The 24818-nt window shown below is 34.7% G+C and overlaps 1 protein-coding gene across 7 annotated transcripts in view; it reads right to left on the bottom strand.

The window, feature by feature from the left end:
• Positions 1-24818, bottom strand: part of Dscam2 (Down syndrome cell adhesion molecule 2) — a 956598-nt gene that overhangs the window by 201376 nt on the left and 730404 nt on the right. For 6 of the 7 annotated variants that reach the window (XM_064064644.1, XM_064064647.1, XM_064064643.1 and 3 more), the window contains one exon: positions 9146-9262. The exons of the other annotated variant lie outside the window; for it this stretch is intronic. In XM_064064644.1, the coding sequence (XP_063920714.1) occupies positions 9146-9262 (117 nt within the window). The remainder of the gene's footprint in view (positions 1-9145; positions 9263-24818) is intronic. 7 annotated transcript variants of the gene reach the window in all.

Below are 24818 nucleotides of genomic sequence, written 5' to 3' on the forward strand. Positions count from 1 at the left end.
GGCCGACGGACTCGATTACAATACTTCCTTTGCTTACGCTCGGGAAGTAAAAAGGGAACCGCAAAGTGTAAATAACCATAGCTGTTCGACGGAACTTAAGTCACTCACGTTGCTTTCCACAGCCGTAATTAAAATTAGGGACGGTAATGGCCAGCTTCACAAAATTAGAGCGCTTTTGGACATCGGTAGTGATAGTAACTTTATCACCGATAAATTATGCCGACTGTTAAAACTAAATTTAAATAAATGTCAGGTGTCTATTGCGGGTATAGGGCAAACTAGTACTACTCTCACTCGGGCTGCAAAGGTCTTTATTAAATCAATTTGTGACAATTATTCAAACACAATCAGCTGTTTGGTACTGCCAGAAATCACCAATAATTTACCAGTCGAAACATTTGACCCTACACCATTGCGAATACCGGATAATTTAACTTTGGCGGATCCTGAATTTTATATATCGGGCGAAATAGACCTTTTAATCGGAGCCGAACTATTTTACGACATTTTGAGGGAAGGGCGTATAAAATTACAAAACAACATTACTTATATACAAAACAGCTGCTTTGAGTGGCTAGTGGGCGGCCCATATACAAATGTGGGTCTGCAGTGTCAAGGGCCAAGAGAAAATTCCTGCCTCTTAAGCACCAACAGTCTGGCGCACCAGATGTCAAAATTCTGGGAATTGGAGGGCATGGCTAATAACGTAAATTTCACTACTGACGACGAAGCCTGCGAAATTTCATTCGTCACCACCACTAATAGGGACCCAGATGGTCAGTTTTCAATAGCGCTTCCCGTTAAAACAAGACCTCTTGATATTGGTCAATCAAAACGAACCGCAATAAACAAATTTAAAGATTCGTCACATTGGCCTAATCATGTAACAGAACTTCCGCCGGAAAGACGCAATGTAACACTAATATCTCAAACACAACCAGATTTAAACGTTTTCCATCGAGTTAGCACTTACAAAAAAGTAAAACGAGTCATTAGCAACTTGGCCGACGAAGGGGTTACATGGAAGTTTATTCCACCGAATTCTCCATACGTTGGAGGAATATGGGAAGCGGCGTCATTTAAGTCATTTAAATATAACTTTAAACGGGTAGCGGGCACCAAAGTTCTTACAGTGGAAGAGATGAGTACCTTACTAACCCTTATTGAAGCTATTCTTAATTCACGCCCCCTTGTTCCCATGAGTAATGACCCCGACGATCTGGACCCTCTGACGCCGAGACACTTTCTAATCGGCACATCATTGACGGCACCACCGGAGCCAAGTCTTCTACATCTGCCAGAAAATCACCTCGCTCGATGGCAAAGGGTTGAACAACTTCGCCAACTCTTCTGGGAAAGGTGGACGAGCAATTATCTGACAAGTTTCCAAACCCGGACTAAGTGGCGGAGCGAAAATCCGATCCCTCTTCAGGTAGGAGCAATGGTTGTCCTTAAGAATGAAAGTATCGCACCGCTACAATGGAAACTGGGTCGTATTGTGGAATTGCATCCAGGAAGTGACAACATTGTGCGGGTTGTGACTGTCAAAACAGGCATCGGAGTGACAAAACGCGCCGTCAATCGTCTGTGTGTGTTACCCATGGAAGACAGTGCGGTGACCGTGTAAGATTAATCGTAGCCATGTAGACCCTTTGTATTTTTTTGTTTTTGGACGTGTACGGCCGGGCGGGAGGATGTTTCGTTTCATGCAGACTCGACCGATATCGGGTTTCGCCTCGGGTCGTACCGCCCTCAACCCTCGAGGGGCAATCTGGCCACTCGAGACATATGTGCCTTTAGTTCGTAGGAATAACTTGTAAAGAATGCTTGTTTTGTTACTGTCTCAATATATACGCTAATTTAAGTCCACTGCGTATTTCTTTACTGCGAACTCATACCGACGGATAGTAACAAGCAGAAAGAAGAAAAAATTCGCAAATCAAGTCAGCACTAACCGAAGAAAGAAACACAAAGGGGACGGGTAGTAATTATAGGACAAATAAAGACTTTAGGTTTAAGAATACAACCTGACTGCGAAATATGTGCAAAAAAAAATGGGGAATAGCTACGAATACGATACGAGTATGTCACTGTATAAAATTCACGGTCCTAAGTGGTAGCAGTGTCGAGAAAAAATTATTTGAAATTACATATAAATTGTTACACACGCCGCTGGTAGTGTTTCTTGACCTACATCATTACTACAATGAATGGCACACAGCGACGAAGTTTAAGAACCAAAAAACTAGTGCAAAAAGACGACAAGGACAGTCGTGTATCAGTTACTTGCCGTAACTGGGTGTGTTCGATTGTGTTTGACAATGCTGAATTTTACAAATTCAGAGCGTGCCGAAATGGTAATGCTGTATGGGGTGGCGGATGGAAACTCAAGCTTGGCCCGCGAATTGTGGATCGAACGCTTTCCAAATCGCGCGATTCCATGTGCGCGAACATTTACGTCAGTGGTACAGCATTTCCGAGATCATGGTACCTTCAACCTCAAACTCACGATCGTGGTCGTGATGGGACAGGAAGACGAAATTGGATTTTCACAGCTTGTAGTGCATCCTACATTAAAAGTACACGGTCACAACCATACCGTGTTGACAAAGTGCACGGTTTGGAGTCCATTGATTGTCCACGTTGTGTAACTCGCTTTTTGTCCGATGGAACTTTCACATAGTCGTCAACAAATACGATTTCAAGAGACGATTTTCGAGAAACGTGTATTGGTTGGATGAAACAATTCGTTTGTGGAAATCAACAGTGTCCAGAAATAATCGAAGAGCTTCAACAAGTGAAAGTGGCAGCCGCTACTCCGGTGTTTTTTTACCTATCAACAAACCTCTTGCGACGCTCTGACGCTTGAATTGCTAGTCAAGGACAACATTTTCAACATTTCTTGTAAAAAGGTAGTAGCATTCTAAGTTGCTCTTATTTCTGTTCCAATAAACAATGTAAAATCGTTGTGACAAGGACCAAACATCCGTCAGAATCAAAATTACCAAAAAACTTTCACACTGACCTTTAACGATGAATGAGTACATGAATGAACGAATGATAAGCAGCAAAAAGTGGGTTTTACTTTTAATTGAAACTAAAAGTGTTTACGTCGTTTTTATTCGAACGTTTTTCCAACTCTGTTTACAAGGTGGCTCAGTGCCTTCGTATCGAGGGCGGTTCATGGGGGTTTTGCCCCATTCGATTTTTAATTTATTATTTCTATATTTCGGCTCTACTAGGGTGGGGGATGCCGTGGTTAAAATATTTGCATATATTTCGCAGTCACCCTGTATAGAAAAGGTTCCACGTCAATTTCAATTTTTTGCGAAAATTTGTATGCCGAAAATCTAAAGGCAAATCCATAAAGAAAAAATACGGAAGTATGTTATTTCATGAAATTTAAATTCTACTTGTTATAAACAATTTTCTGAAATTGTGTGTCTAATAAAAATCCGAACAGACGGCAGGCAAGCAGACATACAGGCAAATAGACGGAAACGGGAGATCCATTTCATTAGGATCATGGCACGTCACCCTGTATAGATTTTGTACATAATAGGCGAATGGGAAAGAAGAATGGGGAAGATAAACGTGGTTTAAAATTACTCTTTCGGAATATTGCGCCTTGAAAAAGAAAGATAATTTATTTTGGGACTACGTGAAAAATTTTGATTTTGTGGGACTAACAGAAACATGGATACTAGAGAGAGACTGGAACAATCTGAAAGACTGGTTGCCAAAGGAATTTAAGTGGAAATTGCAAGGGGCAAAAAAAAGAAAAACGCAAGGGTAGAGCAAAAGGTGGAATCATAACAGGAGTGAAGAAAGATATAAAAGAAATAGAAGAGGGGGCGATAGAAATGGAAGGCACGGTTGAAAGAAAACTGATTCTAAATAAAAAAAGATGGAGAATCTGCACAATATATAGTAGAGGAATGAAAAACACGAAACAAGAAATACAAGAAAAAATCGAAGAGTCCGACGAAGACTTTAATGCCAGAATAGGGAACAAAAGCAGGGAAGAAGACGAGGAAAACACACGAAAATCGAGACATAGATAAACAAGAGAGAAGAGCGAGTGTAAGTAAATCTAGGTACAATGTAGACTATAGAAAGAATAACAGAAGCAGTACCAAAGTACCTAGACAGAGAAAGCGCGAAAGAAAAAAAATAATTGCGAGATTTAGGTGTGAAAATTAAGAAAGAAATAATAAGTTTTGGGTAAGCGAATGTGAAAGAATATGTAGGATGTGTGGAGAAGGGCGAGAGACGATAGAACACATGCTGCATGACTGTGAGGAGAGCAAAGAAAGAGAGGAGAGTTTGACAGAGATATTTAATGAAGATGGAAGAGGGGTGGAATGGATGAAAGAAGTGGAGAGGACAAGAGTAAGGCTGGGGCAAAGGGGGGGTGGGATAAAGGAAAAAAATGAGTTATTTGGTTTTTAAAATGTTTTATTTGGTTTTTGTTAATTGGGAAAAAATTGTAGTGTAAATCAAGAATCTTTTTAAGCCCGTAGGGTAAAAATAAACACTTACTGCTACTACTACATTTAAACTTCCTTGGTGAAAACAAAAAATTTGCACGTTATTAGCAGTAATTAACATCAACATTTTTTTTTTCGCCACCGAAAATACATTTAATGGTCCTTCGCTTATCGCCAATCGAAGTGTGGTGCTATTTGGCAACAATACGCTAGAGATGGTAAACGATTTCGAAGACGGATATAACAACTGAAATCTATTCTAGAACCTATATTACAAGTTTCGCATCGAAAGAAAATATATGGAGATCGATTTAAAAAAAAAACAACTCTACAACAAGAAGAAGATTCCAAAAGTATGGAAGCTGATTATGAAGACGATGAAAAATTATATTAATTATGCTCATTAGTTTTTTTGTTTCAATTATAGTTTCGCTTTTTATATATACCTACCTACTTATATTTTTTTATTTTTTAAAATAAATTAATTTAAATATGTTCATTAGAGTTAGTTTTTTTTCTAGATTGTTCTCTATTGTTTATTTTTGCTTTTATATTTTATATGTTAATTAGATGTAAGATTCGTTTATAATGGAAACTTTTATTTTTTTCAAATGTATTATAAATTTATCAATATATAATTATTTATATTTTTTTTTGTTTTTGTTACTACTAAATAATTTTTAATGAAAAGTAAGGTTAGATTTAGGGGACCTCACCAATGAGCGTGCGCCCCCATCTTAAGACGTAGGGGAATTTTATTTTAAATTACACACCAATTTACGAATGGGCCCGCGCTCCCATGCTAAGCCGTAGGGGATTTTATTTTTTTTGTCTTTCTCCATTCAACGATAAACTGATTTTGTTTTAAATTTAAAATCAAAGACCCGCGCGCCCAATCTTAAGCCCTCGTACGGGGGCCCCATCTTAGGACATTTGGGGTTAGAAGCCCAGAGCTCCGAGGCCGAGGGGGCGGGAGCATCTTAAGACGTAGGGGAATTTTATTTTAAATTACCCGCCAAATTTTAAACAGAGGGCCCGCGCTTCCTTGCTAAGACGTAGAGGCTTTTATTTTAAATTCCCCGCCAAATTTACAGACACTGGGGGCCCACACCCTCCATGTTAATACGTATGGGCATAAACTGAAGTCTGGTCCCCCAGCCAATTTACTCAGGAGCCTGCGCTACCATGCTAAGACGTAGGGGATTTTTATTTTAAATTACTCGCCAAATTTTAAACATGGGTGCCAGCGCTCCCATATTAAGACGTATGGGGACTCGTTATCGTATTTAGTTCAGTTATTTCCTTACTATTCCTCCTACCTATTCATCATCAACCTTGTATCATCCTTTTACACAACTGATGTTGATTAAGATGTCTTTCCAAACCTAATAACGCTGAAAAGCAAAACAGCAAGCAATTACGTAAAAATGGATAATCGATTTCTGCTTGGACATGGGGCAAAGCAACACTCATTATAAATTATATTTCGCTTCGTCCAAGCATGATATGCGGCAAATCTGCACCGAACAGTAGAGGCGAACATACCTCGGAGCCGGGCTGGTCTATGCGGCAAACCATTCTCAGGTGACCAATTATATACATATGTTTTTTCATACATGTTGTAACCTACGTACAATGCTTTGCCCATCCATCAGAAATCACCACGAGCCGCCACTGCCATGACAAGCTTCGTCTGATAAATTAGGCTTTTTTCTCTGGATTGGGACAATTGGTTTTATTTCCAAGGGCATATTGACTACATACCGGTATTTTGATAAAAGTTTCTTTAAATTCGTTTAGAAACAACAATGGCGACGCCACCAAATAAATGGTAAACAAAACCTCTTCATCTTTAAAAATGAATAATATTTGGCAAAATACACACTTATATTCGGACACAGGGAGTATATTTAGCATATTTAGAAGAGGTAAACTTTAGATAAAACCCAGCATAGTACGAGAGTTTACCCAGTTCTAGTGTAAGTAGGTAGGTACTATAAGTTTTAGGTTAGGACTAAATATGAGACATAGATCATTGAAAAAACTTACCGAAATACATTAAACAGTAACGCAATTTACGTCGGTAGAATTAGTTTAACAGCATTTTTTAAATAGTTAGCCTGTTTGTATGTAATAGTAAATTTCAAGCCACGGTAAGAAAGTGCTTTCTGTCAAATCGCGAGCAAAGATTACTACCGAACCGCATGCGAGGTTTGTAATTGCTTAAGGTCGGCAAGGGTACTTTCTTAACAAGGTTTGAATACTATTTTTCCCCAACCGGCACCATTTCGTTGTGAAAAACAAAAAAGAGTTATATTTTTGACAAACCTCGTTTATTTATTATTATTATTTAAAATTAACCCTTTCGCTTTGGCTGCCGTACGCATACCGTCTGACATAAGTGATCTCTGTTTTCTAAAACCGTATATTTTCGAACGCTTTGCTTTCATAGAGCGGACAACAAACGTTTCCGGCTACTGCGTTTCTATTCATTTAAAAGCGCACAAAACGATATACCATATCTATAAAAATCGCGTATGATGCGTTTTTTGGAACGTATATATACGGTTGCCGTTTTTACTACTTACACCGTAAACACGTACTGACGACCAAAAAGGGCCTCTAAAAAATCAACACGTTGAATTATATGGTTTTATAAAGTTACAAAAAATACTATTAACTTTATGTTTGAGTAGAATTCATAAATTTGCATTTCTCAAAAATGTATCCTTTTATTCTTACCTTCAACGGCTAACGGATTTATTTATGCGTAGGTAGATACTCGTAAGTACGGCCACCATAAAAACCCAATTGGTAAAACCGCATCCCTACTCAGAGATTGGGAGACAGAAATTTCAGCCGTAGCGAAAGGGTTAAAAATCAAGTAGGTGTCATTTCTCGACATTTGCGAATTTGCGTTTCATGTAATTGTTGATAATTCCATAAATAGAGAAGAAAAGAAGAAAACAGAGTAAAGTATTCTATTTAAAGTGATTTTTCTCCGTAATACCTCAAAATTTAATTTCAATATAGAATAGATTGATTAAAATGTCTGAACCAATTTCGTGCACGCCACCTGAAATTCGGGAAGCGGCTCTTCTCACAGTTCACAATTTACTCTCAGAGAAGTCACATAATAGATATTATCAAAGTCATAACCATCTTAAGGCCTGGTGCAAAACAAAAACCGTGACTGAAATCACAGAAAATATACTTTTGGTTTCTAAGAAAAATGCAAAAATTTGAAATCAACACTTTGGTCACTGTACTCAATGCTAAAAAGTACCTTAAATCTAAGAGAGAATGTACATATTTCAAAATTTCCGAAATTAATATCCTTTTTGAAAAAAGAAAAATTTGGATTATACACCCAAAAAATCATTTATGCTAAATATGACCCAAGTTAATTCATTCCTGGAACAGACAAGAGACGAAGAATGTATTGCAATAAAGGTAAATACATGTATGTTATATTTCACAGTAACAAAAATGTATCAGGTCTATTCCTTTAAGTTGGTTTAATAATGGGTGTAGCTGGAGCGTACAGGAGTAATGAATTAAGTAATATGTCTATTAATGATTTAAATATTAAAAATGACATCATTGTGGTAAATATACCTACTACAAAAACAGGAATTTCGAGAAAATTTGTTGTCATTGAACAAAATTGGATAGAAAAAAATTAAAAAATATGTTTCTATGAGACCTGCTGAACCATCACGCTTATTCATCAGCGTTCGTAATGGAGAAGTGAGCAAAGAGCCAAATGAGCATAACACCTTCGGCAGTATCCCTAAAAAATTGCGGCATTTTTAAATCTTGAAAATCCAAAACTTTACACTGGACACTGCTTTCGTAGGACATCTGCTACCGCATTAGCTTTGCAAGGTAGAGGAGTTTTGGATTTCAAACGTCACGGTGGCTGGAAGTCTAGCAACATTGCTGAAGGCTATGTGGAGAAATCCTTAGAAAATAAAAAAAAAAATAGCATGGTTAGTCCAGATTCCAACACATCAACCAGGTCCATCATCGATCCCTTCACCTTCACCTTCAAGTGTCGAATCTTTCAACACAACTGCGATTTCAAACTTTAATTGTGATGAAAACTGTGCTACTCATATCAGTCCTGTAAATATTTGTACACAAAACAATGCATTGAACTCCGATTATAAAATACCCATTAATGACCAAATCGGGAATTACTATTCAAAATTGTGAAAATTGTACTTTCAACCCGGTTGTACCTCATTTTTTATTGTTTTAGTAGTAGGTCCGTCACGGCTTTTGCTCTCGCTTCTTAGATGCCTAAAGGAACCTCGTCCCAAATACTTCCATTGCAAAAACTTGGACACAAAAAATGCAAAAATGACGATTTTTGTATAAGTTTTTTTCTGTGGCCTTAGAAACGGACAAAATGCACCACTAGATATTTATATAAAAACAGATTTAAGTATTAAATTTAAAATTAATTTTTGTTGTAATTAACGGTTTCAGAAAAATGTAATACATGACTCGTTAGGAAAATGTCCGTATTTGACACGGAGCCTTAAAATACTTGGTTTGAAGTGCCTCGTATTTCAATAGAGCTCCTCGCTAGTAATGACCCATTTTCCTGAGTTTTATGTAAATAACTATTATTTCGATGCATTGCTTACCTGGTATTTTTTCTCCTGCTTGTAGTACTGTTTTGTGTATTGTGGCGTAGTATCTTTCTTTCTGAAGACTTGTACACTGCTGACCACTTAATAATTCTTTCGATATTCCATTCTGCCCTAAAATTTTTAATAATTAATTAAGAATTTACTTGCAAAAGATGTGATTTTGATCCAAAGAAGTTGCTTTACATAGGAAATTTAAACGCAAACTATCTCATAATTACTTATGTGCAATTTATCGTTGATCATTATTATTTCTAGCTATATACTGCTCATTTTTTTAATATGAGAATATTTCTGCAGACACATTTAAATAGATTCAAGTCATCAAAAACATTTTCCTATTGATTACTCTGCAGTATTTAAGATTTAGACATGGTACGGTTGGGGTAGGACCGTAAGTTGGTAAAACCAGAAAAGCAATAAAAATTCTTTGAGTTATGGGATACAACCACAATTTTAAGAAATATTGGTAATGTATCTGCTAAGATACAACTACAATTTTACGTTAGAATCAATGGTGAATGAAATGAAATTTTAATGTTGGTTATCTTGAAAAAACATTAAGAATAAACCAATTAGACATGGTAAATTAAATATTAAATTTTCCCATGAAGTATTAAAAAAACTTAACGATTTGAGAGACCCACGCATTTTTATTCATTCTAATACAAATTTAAATGTACTGTACAAAAAATTAAAACGGGAAGTTAATGCCCTAGTACAACTGAGAAACAAAATCATTACCAAAATTTGATCAACAAGTCTGACAATTAAAATAAAGCTTATTGGATAATTGTTCAAACACTAGGAACTAAACAAAAAAAGATTGATATTAAACATCTAAAGGTAAATTCTGAGATTATTTACTATTTTTTCTTTTGGAAAATGAAGATTGTTCACTTAGGCCGCCTCATGAAATACAACAGCAGCGTCGTTGTCTGATCGGGACGACATGCACATTTGTTCTAGAAATTTCAATATAAAAACATAAAAGGGTTTCTAATGTTTGACCGGGGAACTAGAAAGCACAATTTTTCAACTAAAGCATTTGAATTTACAACACCATTCACCAATTTAAAAAGAAAACAGAGAGACAAAGTTTCTCTCCTCTTTTCCAAGCTTTGAATGGAAAAGAGTAGCAAAAGCTCATTTTGAGGGAAACCTCTACAAAGGTAATAGCCAAATGATTTGAAATGGAGGAATTTAAAAAAATTCCTTTGTAACTTTTCTAATTTGAGACAATGAACATCATAGCCTGGGGACCAAATAACACAGCCATACTCTAGTTTTGATCTTTTGAAGTATATAAACTAAGGAGAGTACTATTAAGTTGAAAGCTTTTGCAATTACGAATGATAAATCCTAACGCCCTAATTGATGACGAAAATATCTCATCATAATGATCAATGAAAGATAATTTTTGATCAAATATAATGCCTAAATCTCTCACAGTGGAAACACGTTTCAAAATGAAGCCGCCAATTTTATACTCATATATACTATTGATATGCTTTAAAGAATATGTCATTACACTACATTTAGGAAGATTCAGCAACAACCCTTTTACATTGCATGCTTGTTCTAATTTATAAAGATCAACTTGAAGAAGAAGGTGATCAGAAAATGTTGTTATTTTTCTAAAGATTTTCAGGTCGTCAGCATATAGAAGACACTCAGAGCTAAAGCCGATACTAATGTCATTAATAAACAAAATAAAAAACAGGGGTCCAAGAATGGACCCTTGCGGTACACCAAAAGTAACATGTACCTCAATTGATTGAAAACCGCCAAGGGTAACAACCTGCGTCCTGCCAATTAAATAAGAACTAAAAAGTTTAATTAGGAAATCTGACATACCAAAACTATCCAACTTGGCAATCAATTTAGAGTGGTCTAATCTGTCAAATGCTTTAGAGAAATCAGTGTATATACAATCCACCGAACATTTAGCATCAAAAGACTCGGAAACAAACTGAGTAAAGGTCCAAACATTTGTTTCTACAGATCTGCCATTGAGAAAACCATGCTGTAAATCAGATATATAAGGCCTAACATGCCCGATAATAACATCATAAAGCAACATTTCGAATACCTTGAAAAAATTGCAGAGCAAGGTTATGGGTCGATAATTTTCGATTACATTTTTGTTTCCATTTTTGAAAACTGGACATATATTCGACTGTTTCCAAATGGACGGGTACTCACACTGTTTAATTGCTAGATTGAAAATAGCACATAGGGGAGAAGCAAATACAGTTGCACAGTCGCTTTACATGAAAGACGGTATGCCATCAGGACCAGCTGTTGTTTTGTGTTTCATCTTCCGTATGGCATTAAATACTTCAGATTCATTAAACGATTTGATTAACAAAAGAGGACAATTTGAAGAAGACATAGTTACAGATGGATTAGAAAGAATAAAAGATTTTTGAAAAAAGTCAGCAAAAGAGTTGACGATGTCTTCCGGTCGACTTAGTAGTTCATTGTTATAGTTTATCAGTTTAGGTATACTATTGTCTTTTTTCTTACTATGAATAAAGCGCCAAAAGCTGCTAGGATCAGATTGAATGTTGTTTTCAATTTTTTGAATATAATTGGTATATATTGAATATCTGCTTTGACTTCAGTTCTTAGGATTTTAAAATTATCATAAGATTGTAAATCAGAATGTCGTTTGTAACGTGTCCATAATTTCCATTTTAGTTTTAGTTTAGAAATTATTTTAGCATCAAACCATGGAGGATATTGACGTTTTTTAAAGCGTTTAGTCTTAGGAACAGAAATGTCAAAGATCTCATATAATTTTGAATAGAACTGCAAGCACATGGTATTTACATCAGTATGCTTAGACATGAAAGACAAGTCAGTATTACAAAGCAAATTGAACAAAAGAGAAAAATCAGCTTTACAAAAGTTAAAAGATTTTAATCCGGGATTATGCAAGGGCTTGTCATAGAACATTTTCGTTCTAATTAAATTATTTAAATTAATTACTAAGCTCGGGTGATGGGAGTCTTCAGTTAATAAGATATCAACTGCTGCATTGACAGTGGTTTGTTTATTTGAAATAACCAAATCCAAAATTCTTCCATTGTTATTACGTACAAAGTTATGCTGATTACAGTCAGTCAAGTCGAGAAAATTTAAAAGTGATTCTGTTTTAGCATCGCGTATCAAGGGGTTTGCTAGAAAACTAGAGTAAGAGGGTATATTGAAGTCACCAACAATAATGATTATATCATGTAATAAAGTATATAGAGAGGATAAAAGTTAAAAGAACAAATCCATATCAGCTGCAATAACTCTGTTGGCCGGAGGGATATATACTACAATAAAATAAACTATACTGTGACCTATAAAAATCTTGACCACAACAATATCTATTACAAGTAAATCACTAAAATTTAAGTTATTTAAATCATATTTATACTAGGCAAAATTTGATTTAACCGCAAGAAGGACACCACCACCACGTTGACAATGAACATCTGAATATTTTCTGTCACTCCTATAGATTGCGTAATTATTATTAGAGATTTCTGAGTTATGGACAGAGTCGTTTAAAAAAGTTTCAGAAAAAGCAATTATGTCATAATGGCAGCTAGCCAATGCATTATATATTTCCGGGAGTTTGGTGTTTAAACCCCTAACATTTTGGTAATAAGCTAATAAGCAACTGGAGTAGGGAAATCATGCATTGAATTATTGGTGTTCATGTCACACGAGTAGCGGGGTATTGTTGGACTATCAGGGAGAAAAAGAGGACAAACATTTGATTGCTATATGGAAAGCCCAAACAAATCTTGTTTGACTTTTTGAATGACCATCTTGTACGAATGACATTTGTCATGATCCCAAGCTGCATGATTAATATTAACGTCATGAGTGTTATTTTTGAGATTGAAGTTGTAACAATTGACACATTTAAAAGCTTCAACATCTGCCTGACATTCCTTCAAATTATGACGATCACCACACCGAGGACAAGATGAAGAATTTTTACAAAATTTGTGTGAATGACCATAGCTGTTACAATTAAAACATCTGGAAACGTCAATAGCATCGTACAGTTAAATCCATAAGGTTGTAACCATTCGTTAAATTGTAAGGTTGGCATTACAGCCAATGGTGTTTTTCACATCAACAGAATGGTACCGGCGCATGTGTCAAAATTTGACAATTACGCACGAGAGAGTTTTATTTAAATATCTCACAGTTTGTTATTAAACCATATCATTGAAAAATGGTACCAACACGGCATATTGTGATAAATAAGCAGATGAAAATGGCACTTTCCAACTGCCACAATGAATTAAAACTTGCTTATCCCCAAGCATCCTCCCGAGAACTTGAATTCAAGCTTGTAAAAATCTTTTCAGTATGTAGTTATTCTTATACCATGGAAAGAGAGTACTATACTATGAGAGTAACGTATCGACATTCGGAACTTTTTTCATGTTATTACAACATGGTGGTCTGTCGAAGGACTTTTAGTTTTAACTACCTCAAGTTGAAAGTGTATATCGCTTTTAGTACAACATTGTCTTTTCAAGTTTTGTACCCACTCTTTATATCCTACACAATACAATTAAATGTCCCTCATTAAATTCAAGCACTGCATACTTTCCCTGTAAACTTATCATTAAGTCCTATCCTTTCCATAGTGTTCCCGATGTCAAGCCCACAAAATTATAACCCAACACCAATATGGAGAACCGTTACAAGAAGCAAAGTGGAAACCAAAACAAAAATCGCAGTGGTATTCAAATTTGGAATATAAAGAAGATCTAACCTACTGTATATTTGACAAAAACAAAAAAAAAGAGTTTTTTACTCTTCAGGATTTGTTTATTTTTGCGAAATAACATCCAGAATATACAGCAAGTTTAAATACTTTACATCGAGTATTAAAATCCATGGGATTCAGATTTAAGAAAGTTAACAACAGAAAAATAATTGCTTTTTGATTATTTGGTCTATGTGTTCCCAATATTTCTAACCACTCCTGTAACAGTAAGTTTAAATAAGCCGTCAAATTATTTTCAACATACCGATTATTTTAGCCTCTGAATTTTGTGAAGTTACATTTTGTTCATTATTACCACTAAAATCCTCAGGATGGAGGAGCATAGCCAGACCTATCGCCTTCAACCAAATTCCTTGTACATTTTGTAAATAATGAGTAGTACCAAATATTAGAGTTACTAAACATAACATTAAAGACTTGTTGGTGTCCCATTTTTTTGATGAAAAATTGGTCATCCGTTGCGACTAATTAAGGTGATCTACTCATTATAGACTATTTTGGTGTTGCTCGCGAAATTGATCATTTCAGTCGAGAGAGCTGGTCCTTCGAGTCATATCATGTCATAGTTAGCCACACATATAATTATCACGTATACTCATGTACAATAATTTAAACAAATTCTGAATATCTGAGTTATTCCCCATCTGTAAAGTAATTTTTATGAAGCAGCAACAATAAATAAATCAATTCACCTTGTTTTTTTACCAGCCCAATATTTGATTTCATTCGTGACCACAATATTTTTGGGTTCATTTTGTCGTAATTCGTAAACATATCGACTGCAAGTTTAAATTACAGCAGGTGGCATTCTTCTTTCTACAGATGAAAGATAAAAAACGTTTCTATTTATCGTTGCTCTTGTATCATAATTACCATGAAGACTCAGGTTATCCTGTTTTTATTGAAAATTGTTTATCAATTTTTACAATATTGCGACAAGTTACAATGATAATTATGAAATAACCTGTGCTGGAGTGCAAGAATTGCAGTGAAGTCGAACGTAATCATGTGTCGCGAATACATGAATGAACTGACATTATATTGACAGGTCACCAGATATGTCACCAGGTTAGTAAAAGACAGATTTATACTGAATAATTTTTTAAAATTTACACTAGGGAGTGGTTACAACCTTATGGATTTGAGTTTATATAGTACAACCATTGAGACCAACAAGGCAGTGTCCCAATGTTAGTGCCCTTTTATATGTCAACAAATCCACTTCAAAAACAGCTTGAAAAATAGTATTATTTTTTTTTAACCGGGCCATATTTTAACAAAGTACAAATTGATTTTTCGTCAAAGATTGATTCATTTTGTTTTCTGATATATAAAACAATGTTAAGAAGGTCCTACAACTATCAAGGTACCAGACATCATCGGAGGCCTTGATTTGTGCGCTGGAAGTGGAGGCGGCGTACAATTCTTCAAGAACCTGGCACAAGGTCAGAGTGACAGAATTGGAAACAGAAGAAAACAAGTTAGAAAAGCTGTTGGAAAAATTCTCACAGCAAATAATAAATGGCCTGGCCCAAGGACGAGAGAACGGTGCGCCACCTAAGAAAAGCATGGAGTGTCACAGATGTGGGCGCCAGGGACATCTCAAAGGTGATTGTCGTGCTCGATTACCAGCTCCAAGAAGAAGTACACAACGGAGATCTCACCGAGATGTAAAAGGAGCCAGTACTCTGGGGAATGGGTTCACTGGTGAGAATAAGGCCGCCAGCGAAGTTAAAATAAGAAGTTTCACCAGAAGTAGTGGTTCAACGGTACTGGGGAAGATCATGGGCGAAGCAGAGGTAGAAATCTGTGTTGGTCAGCTGAAAATAAGACATGGAAGATGATTAGTCGCCATAGATTGACAATTGATCCTGTGAGGAAAGTTCTACGTTTTGGAAATGAAGAGTTCAAGCTGAATCAGAACAAGACGCTTTCCAAAATTAGGGAGAGATCCTACTGGGTCCGTTGCCGGCAAGACGTCGAGAGCTGGTGCAAGAAGTGTAGGACCTGTGCGGTAGTTCAAGGATCGAAGATTAGGGATAGGTCACAATATGATTATGTCACTGGCAAAAATTCACGGTCCTAAGTGGTAGCAGTGTCTAGAAAAAATTATTTGAAACTAGCTGACCCGGTGAACTTCGTTTCACCTACAATTTAATTTTGAATCTGCAAAACTGAATGCTTTGAAAACTTGCAGATGTTTTAAACATATGATAAGCATAATAAATTTTTATTCAAAATATTATTACTTATCCCCTCCAAAAAATGGATGACGTCAGCCCAAAATTTGCCAAATGAATCCTATCTAAAATGTCCAAAATAGGATGAGTCTATACTTGTGATTTATTATTCCATTCATATATTTTAGATTTGCTTATATAGGGTGACTCAAAAAAATTAATGAATGGGTGAATTAATTTTATTGATTTAATCAGGAACTGCAAAACCGAATGCTCTGAAATCTTGGAGATGCTTTAATGTTATCATAAGCATGGTAATTTTTTTATTAAAATGTATTTGTTCATTCCCCCTAAAAAATTGATGACGTCACCTGAAAATTTTGCTGAATAAATCCTATCTGAAATGTGCAAAATATGATGAGTTTTTACTTGTGATATATCACTGCATTAATATTTTTTTAGTTTTGCTTAAACGGGGTGTCCCAAAACAATTAATCACTGGGTAAATTTATTTTATTGACTGAAAACCGTAAAGAAACTTTATTATTATCAAGAATTGTAAAACTGAATATTTTGAAATATTGCAGACGTTTTGAAGTTACTGTAAGCATGTTAGCTTTTTAATCAAAATATATCTGTTTATCAAGCCCAAAAACTTGATGACATCATCTCAAAATTTTGCCGAATAAATCCTATCTAAAATATGCAAAATATCATCAGTATATATTCGTAATTTATCATTGCATTCATATTTTTAGTTCCCGAGCGTAAGCAAAGGAATTATTGTAATCGAGTCCGTCGGCCGACTCTCTACTTTTACCTTTTCTCGATCTTTCATGATCCCTAGAAGACGAAGAAATAGGTCTCCCATTTCCGTCTGTCTGTCCGTCTGTCCGTCTGTCCGTCTGTCTGCCATCCCGGATTTTTATAAGACAGATAATCTCCGAAAGTACTGGACCGATTGTTGTGAAATTTTGTACTTATATTAGGAATATCATGTAGATGGTATAACGCTAACCAAAATTTGTCTAATCATCCCCACCACTAATGCGATGACGTCACTTCAAAATTGTACATAGTAAATCGGTTTTAAATTGTATAAAATAACATAGTTCTACACATGTGGTTTACGACTCCGAATTGAGTTTTTACCCGAAACGTCCAGATTTTTGGAAAAAAATCAAAATTATAAAACAACATTTTCAAATTTAATTTTGAATCTGCTAACCTGAATGTTTCGAAATGTTGCAGATGTTTTAAGGATATAAAGAGCATCATAAATCTTTAGTCAAAATATATTTGGTTATCCCCTCCAAAAACTTGATGACGTCAGTTCAAAAGTTTACCGAATAAATCCTATGTGCAAAATATGATGAGTATATACTTGTGATATATCACTCCATTAATATTTTTTGGATTTGCATATACAGGGAGACTCAAAAAATTAATGAATGCGTAAATATGTTTTACTGAGTTACTCAGGAATTTCAAAACCGAATGCTTTGAAATCTTAAAGATGTTTTAAAATTATCATAAGCATGGTAAATTTTTTATCAAAATGTATTTGGACGTCCCTTCTAAAAAAATTTATGACGTCACCACAAAATTTTGTTGAATAAATTCTACCTAAAATGTACAAAATATGGTGAGTTTCTTCTTATCATTTATCATTCCATTCAAATTTTTTCGATTTCTCTATACAGAGTGACTCAAAAAAATTAATGAATGCGTGAAATTATTTTATTGAGTTAATCAGGAACAACAAAACCGAATGCTTTGTAATCTAGCAGATGTTTTAAGGTTATAAAGAGCATAATAAATGTTTAGTCAAAATATACTTATCCCCTCCAAAAAATTGATGACGTCAGCTCGAAATTTTGCCGAATAAAGCCTATCTAAAATGTCCAAAATATGAAGAGTCTATACTTGTGATTTAGCATTCTATTAATATTTTTTTGGATTTGCTTATACAGGCTGACGCCAAAAAAATTAATGAATGCGTAAATTTATTTTATTGATTTAATCAAGAACTACAAAACCGAATGCTTTGAAATCTTGATGATTCTTTAAAGTTGTCATAAGCATGGTAAGTTTTAGATCAAAATGTATTTGCTCATCCCCCCTAAAAAATTTATGACGTCACCACAAAATTTCGCTGAATAAATCCTATCTAAAATGTACAAAATATGATGAGTCTCTTCTTGTGATTTATCATTCCATTCATATTTTTTGGATTTGCATATACAGGGTGAACCAAAAAAATTAATGAATGCGTAAATACATTTTAATGATTTAATCAGGAACTACAGGACCGAATGTTTTGAAATCTTGCAAATCTTTTAAGGTTATAAAGAGCATAATAAATTTGTAGTCAAAATATATGTGGTTATCTTCTCCAAAAAACTGATGACTTCAGCTCAAAAGATTGCCGAATAAATCCTATCTAAAATATGCAAAATATGATGAGTCTGTACTTGTAATTTATCACTCCATTCACATTTTTTGAATTTGCATATACCGAGTGACTTAAAAAAATAAAGAATGCGTAAATTTATTTTATTGGTTTACTCAGGAACTACAAAACCGAATGCTTTGAAATCCACTGCAAAAAAAAACATAATAGACATGCAGTCGTCACGTTTCCGACAGCGAGGGAAGTACTGTCTAAACTCTTTAGACCAATTTTTTAGATTTGCTTTTACAGTGGCTTAAAAAAATGTCTGGATCAGACAATTTATTTTATTGAATAACTCAAGAGTTGCAGAAATGAATACTTTGAGATCTTGCAGAAGTTTTAAAGTTATTGTAAGCATGGTAAATTGTTATTCATTAAAAATTGATGGGACGGCTCACTCGATTTTCGCAGATAATTTTGGAGATACAATACAGTTATTTTTAGTATTAGTTACACTGCACCAATCCAAGGTGATATACGTGTTGATTGTAAATGTTGATTTGGTCATCACAAAATTGTGTGAAGAAAAGACGCAACTCGAAAATGCTGAATATGTTACATTAAACTTTTGGTGCGAAGGAAGTTCTATCGAAAAAACGTTCGATCAGTTGTTTGACAATGGTTGGTATAAATAAAACTGAGTAGATGCTCATACTCAAAATACGAAGCATCTACTCGAATATCAAATCCAAATGTTTCTAGTTTTTCTAGATGATGCTAATACTTCAATAGGTACCAGTTGATGCTCAAGTAGCGTCTCGATACAACAAAAAAGGAAAACAGTGACAGTGTTCAACCATCAAGGCAAAAATCGAGTCACCAAAATATAAGTTAGTATGGGGTAGACACCTTGAGATGGGAATCTCTATGACCAGTGAAAGAAAAAACGCACTGGACAATTTATGCATAAATAAAAGTTAATTACCTGAAAAGTTTCCGATATTCCCGCTCTTCAAACTGAATTCACTTTTTGGCGACGTTCCACGTTCATGAAAGTCCCCATATTTAGTCAAAACTCACTCTTACAACGATCCTGCTCGTTTTCTAAGCTGCTTTACAGACAGCTCAATTATTTGCCACGCCGATGCTCATTTTTAGATTAAATGCTCACAAAACGCGTAGATGTTCAATGTCCGGGGAGATACAATGTTTCCAAGTAGGTACTCAGCACATAGAATAGATGCTCAGGTATATAAGATTATTACTCTTTCTAGGTACTTCGTACTTCGAATATGAGTATCTACTCACTTTTCAATGTTTGATTATGTTGATTATGAGCACAACGCTGATCAACTTTCGTATCCGAATTACCCATGAAATAAATCATTGCGATTTGTACCTGAGGTAGTTCGTCGCACATTTCATTGACTTCGTGGACCTATGTCAGCTTTTCGTCTTCTCGCCGTTGTAATGAACTTCATAAAACGACACAGAATTATTTTCGCAATCAATCAAATCTGTAAATTTTGTCTTGAGAATTTTAAAATACTGAAAGCTTCAAATCAAATCCGCGAATAACGGTAAAATTTGAGGTTTTGTCGAAACCAACAAATTGAACATAGGTAAATAGAATGGCAGATCAAAATTAATAAGAAACTTTCGCAATGCGTAACTGAATTCACTTTAACGAACACTTTTCTTGAAATAAACGACGTTTTTTGTTACGAAAAAACAAACAACGACTTGAAATGCAATAATACTTTTCACAAACGCACGGAAGAAATAGTTTTGTGTGACACGTCAGTCAGGCGACAGATCCGTCATGAATGGCCAACTATTCAAATTGAATGGAAATGGCGATTCCCGTGCAAAATTTTAAATTTTTTTTTTATCTTTTACCCGTCTCATTTTTTATAAATATTCTTACATATAAACCTTCTCCTGACGATAAGGAACACGTAAAAAAAAGAATCGTCCGATTCGGTGCGGCCGTTCTCAAGTTATGGGCGTACATACATTTCGGCGATTCATTTTTATCACGCTTTTATTAGCTTGGGTTGTATGTATGTATGTATGTAACGGAATCTTTGAGCTTAATTTTCATCGGTTTCTAAAAGTCTGATCATCTTGAAACTTTGCACACGTCTCAAGGATCGATGACAATGCAATAATTTGATAACAGTTTCCCATTATCCTTATTAGGACCGCCAGGATTTATAAATTCTTTTATGGATCCTGTGTAGTGGAGTAAAAGAGATAAAGCTAGCGCGCGATCTGCGCATGCCTGTAGTATCTGGTTTACTCTTCGTTGTAATAATTATAGTCTTGATTAAAATACAAATAACGGAAATTAAATGAAAAAAACAAGAACGGACTTTTAATTAACTAAACGTGTGCAAAAATGGCTGATCGCATCTTAATTGTGTCAGTATATACCACGGTTATCTCTCTCCGTGTCGATTATACCGATCTATACCGATTATTTCTGTTTCAAGGACAATTTCTGCATAGCTTTGGTTTTACAGTCGGTAAAGAAGGAATTAATTATAATTAAAACATATCTAATCATGAATTCTCACCAACTTAAATAAAGATAACAAATTTTGATTCAGAAATACAAACATGGAGGAAAATTAACTATTTGGGGGGTAAAACTAACCACAATGATGAATTGTGTCCCGTTGGTCCGTGAGGGCGATTGATTTCGAACTAATTCCCGTTGATCGATCATACGGAGACCACTGAGTGGTTCTTTCTAGAAAAATCTAAATAAGTAATTAATTCCCCACTTTATGAATTTGTCGCAGACTAAAAAATGAAAAATAAATAATAGTTTAAAAAACTAAAAAAACACGCTTTTATTGCTAATCGAACTAAAAACTAGAAAATAATTTTTAATGACAGAGTTTAATATTACAGTAGTAGAAGATCAAACAATCAATCATAATAAATCACCTCAAATTAAAATTATAATAAAATTTAAGTTATTAACAGAATAATTCAATTCAGAGTAAAAAGCGTGGGGTGCTTGATATTTTAAATATTACAATCATTCTATTGGCACTACCTATGAGAGGATAGTTATGAGCCGCAGTAAAATGCACCCCACGCTTTTTACTCTGAATTGAATTATTCTGTTAATAACTTAAATTTTATTATAATTTTAATTTGAGGTGATTTATTATGATTGATTGTTTGATCTTCTACTGCTGTAATATTAAACTCTGTCATTAAAAATTATTTTCTAGTTTTTAGTTCGATTAGCAATAAAAGCGTGTTTTTTTAGTTTTTTAAACTATTATTTATTATTAATATAGACTAGCTGACCCGGTGAACTTCGTTTCACCTACAATTTAATTTTGAATCTGCAAAACCGAATGCTTTGAAAACTTGCAGATGTTTTAAACATATGATAAGCATAATAAATTTTTATTCAAAATATATTTACTTATCCTCTCCAAAAAATTGATGACGTCAGCCCAAAATTTGCCAAATGAATCCTATCTAAAATGTCCAAAATAGGATGAGTCTATACTTGTGATTTATTATTCCATTCATATTTTTCAGATTTGCTTATATAGGGTGACTCAAAAAAATTAATGAATGGGTGAATTAATTTTGTTCATTTAATCAGGAACTGCAAAACCGAATGTTCTGAAATCTTGGAGATGCTTTAATGTTATCATAAGCATGGTAATTTTTTGATTAAAATGTATTTGTTCATTCCCCCTAAAAAATTGATGACGTCACCTGAAAATTTTGCTGAATAAATCCTATCTGTAATGTGCAAAATATGATGAGTTTTTACTTGTGATTTATCACTGCATTAATATTTTTTCAGTTTTACTTATACGGGGTGTCTCAAAAAAATTAATCACTGAGTCAATTTATTTTATTGATTGAATCAAGAATTGCAAAACTGAATACTTTGAAATACTGCAGACGTTTTGAAGTTACTGTAAGTATGGTAGCTTTTTAATCAAAATATATCTGTTTATCAAGCCCAGAAATTTGATGACGTCATCTCAAAATTTTGCCGAATAAATCTAAAATGTGCAAAATATCATCAGTATATTTTCGTAATTTATCATTGCATTCATATTTTTACTTCCCGAGCGTAAGCAAAGGAAGTATTGTAATCGAGTCCGTCGGCCGACTCTCTACTTTTACGTTTTCTCGATCTTTCACGACCCCTATCTGCCCGGCTGTCCGTCTGTCCGTTTGTCCCTCTGTCCATCTGTCCGTCTGTCCGTCTGTCCGTTCGTCCGTCCGTCCGTCCGTCCGTCCGTCCGTCTGTCCGTCAGTGTGTCTGTCTGCCGTCCCGGATTTTTATTAGACAGATAATCTCCGAAAGTACTGGACCGATTGTTGTGAAATTTTGTAGTTATATTAGAAATATCATGTAGATGGTAAAACGCTAACCAAAATTTGTCTAATCATCCCCACCACTAATGTGATGACGTCACTTCAAAATTGTACATAGTAAATGGGTTTTAAATTGTATAAAATAATATAGTCCTTAACATGTAGTTTACGACTACGAATTGAGTTTTTACCCGAAACGTCCAGATTTTTGGAAAAAAAATCAAAATTATAAAACAACATTTTGCAATTTAATTTTGAATCTGCTAATCCGAATGTTTTGAAATGTCGCAGATGTTTTAAGGCTATAAAGAGCATCATAAATCTTTACTCAAAATATATCTGGTTATCCCCTCCAAAAACTTGATGACGTCAGCTCAAAAGTTTGCCAAATAAATCCTATGTAAAATGTACAAAATATGATGAGTCTCTGCTTGTGATATATTACTCCATTCATATTTTTTTGATTTGCATATACAGGGTGACTCAAAAAAATTAATGAATGCGTAAATTTATTTTACTGATTTACTCAGGAACTACAAAACCGAATGCTTTGAAATCTTGAAGGTGTTTTAAAGTTATCATAAGCATGGTAAGTTTTTGATCAAAATGTATTTGCTCATCCCCCCTAAAAAATGTATGACGTCACCACAAAATTTTGCTGAATAAATCCTATCTAAAATGTACAAAATATGGTGAGTCTCTTCTTGTGATTTATCATTCCATTCATAGTTTTTGGAGTTGCACATACAGGGTGACCCAAAAAAATTAATGAATGGGTAAATGTACATTATTGATTTAATCAGGAACTCCAGAACCGAATGTTTTGAAATCTTGCAAATGTTTTAAGGTTATAAAGAGCATAATAAATTTTTTAGGCAAAATATATTTGGTTATCTTCTACAAAAAACTGATGACGTCAGCTCAAAGGTTTGCCGAATAAATCCTATCTAGAATATACAAAATATGATGAGTCTGTACTTGTAATTTATCATTCCATTCATATTTTTTTAATTTGCATATACCGTGTGACCCAAAAAAAAAATAATGAAATCTACTGCGAAAAAAAAACATAATAGACATGCAGTCACGTTTCCGACAGCAAGGGAAGTACTGTCTAAACTCTTTAGACCATTTTTTGATTTGCTTTTACAGTGACTCAAAAAATATATGGATCAGTCAATTTATTTTAGTGAATAACTCAAGAGTTGCAGAAATAAATACTTTGAGAACTTGCAGACGTTTTAAAGTAATTGTAAGCATGGTAAATTGTTAAGAATATTTATTTATTCCACCCAAAATATTGATGGAATGGCTCACTCGATTTTCGCAGAGAATTTTGGAGATACAATACAGTTATAAACTGGTCGAAATAAGTTAAGGATATTAAAAAGTCAACTAATCCAAAAAAAAATCTGGCGATTTTATAACATAAACTAATGAAGAGCAGTATGTTGAGTATGTTTATAAGGTTTTATTCGAAAAATATATCTGCAACACCACAAGAATTAAAAAGAAAGCAAAATCCTAACACCACCGGGCAAACAGGTAGGCGTAAAATAGCCTTAATCAGGGCCTTAATAATGTGTTACACCACCGCGATTTTGGGCACACTCCTGTACACGTCTGGGCATACTGAATATCAAGCGATCCAACATCTCTTGATCTAAATTGTCCCATAATATGGGAAGAAGAGGACGCATATCTCTTAAGTGACCAGGAGGTGGTTGGTGCTCAATGAATGCTCGGCCAAGCATATCCCAAGCATGTTCGATAGGGTTAAGATCTGGTGAACGTGCTGGAAGCGGTAAACGTTCAATACCGAGAGTCTGCAGGCGCTGCGTCACACGGCGGGCTCGATGTGGAGTTGCGTTATCATCCAGAAATCGAAAATGGGGCTCCAAATTATAGCGATAATTGTCAACA

Source organism: Zophobas morio, unplaced genomic scaffold (assembly GCF_036711695.1).
Source record: "Zophobas morio isolate AGI-343-1 ecotype UQ-CSIRO unplaced genomic scaffold, CSIRO_AGI_Zmor_V1 ptg000024l, whole genome shotgun sequence".
Taxonomy (NCBI): domain Eukaryota; kingdom Metazoa; phylum Arthropoda; class Insecta; order Coleoptera; family Tenebrionidae; genus Zophobas; species Zophobas morio.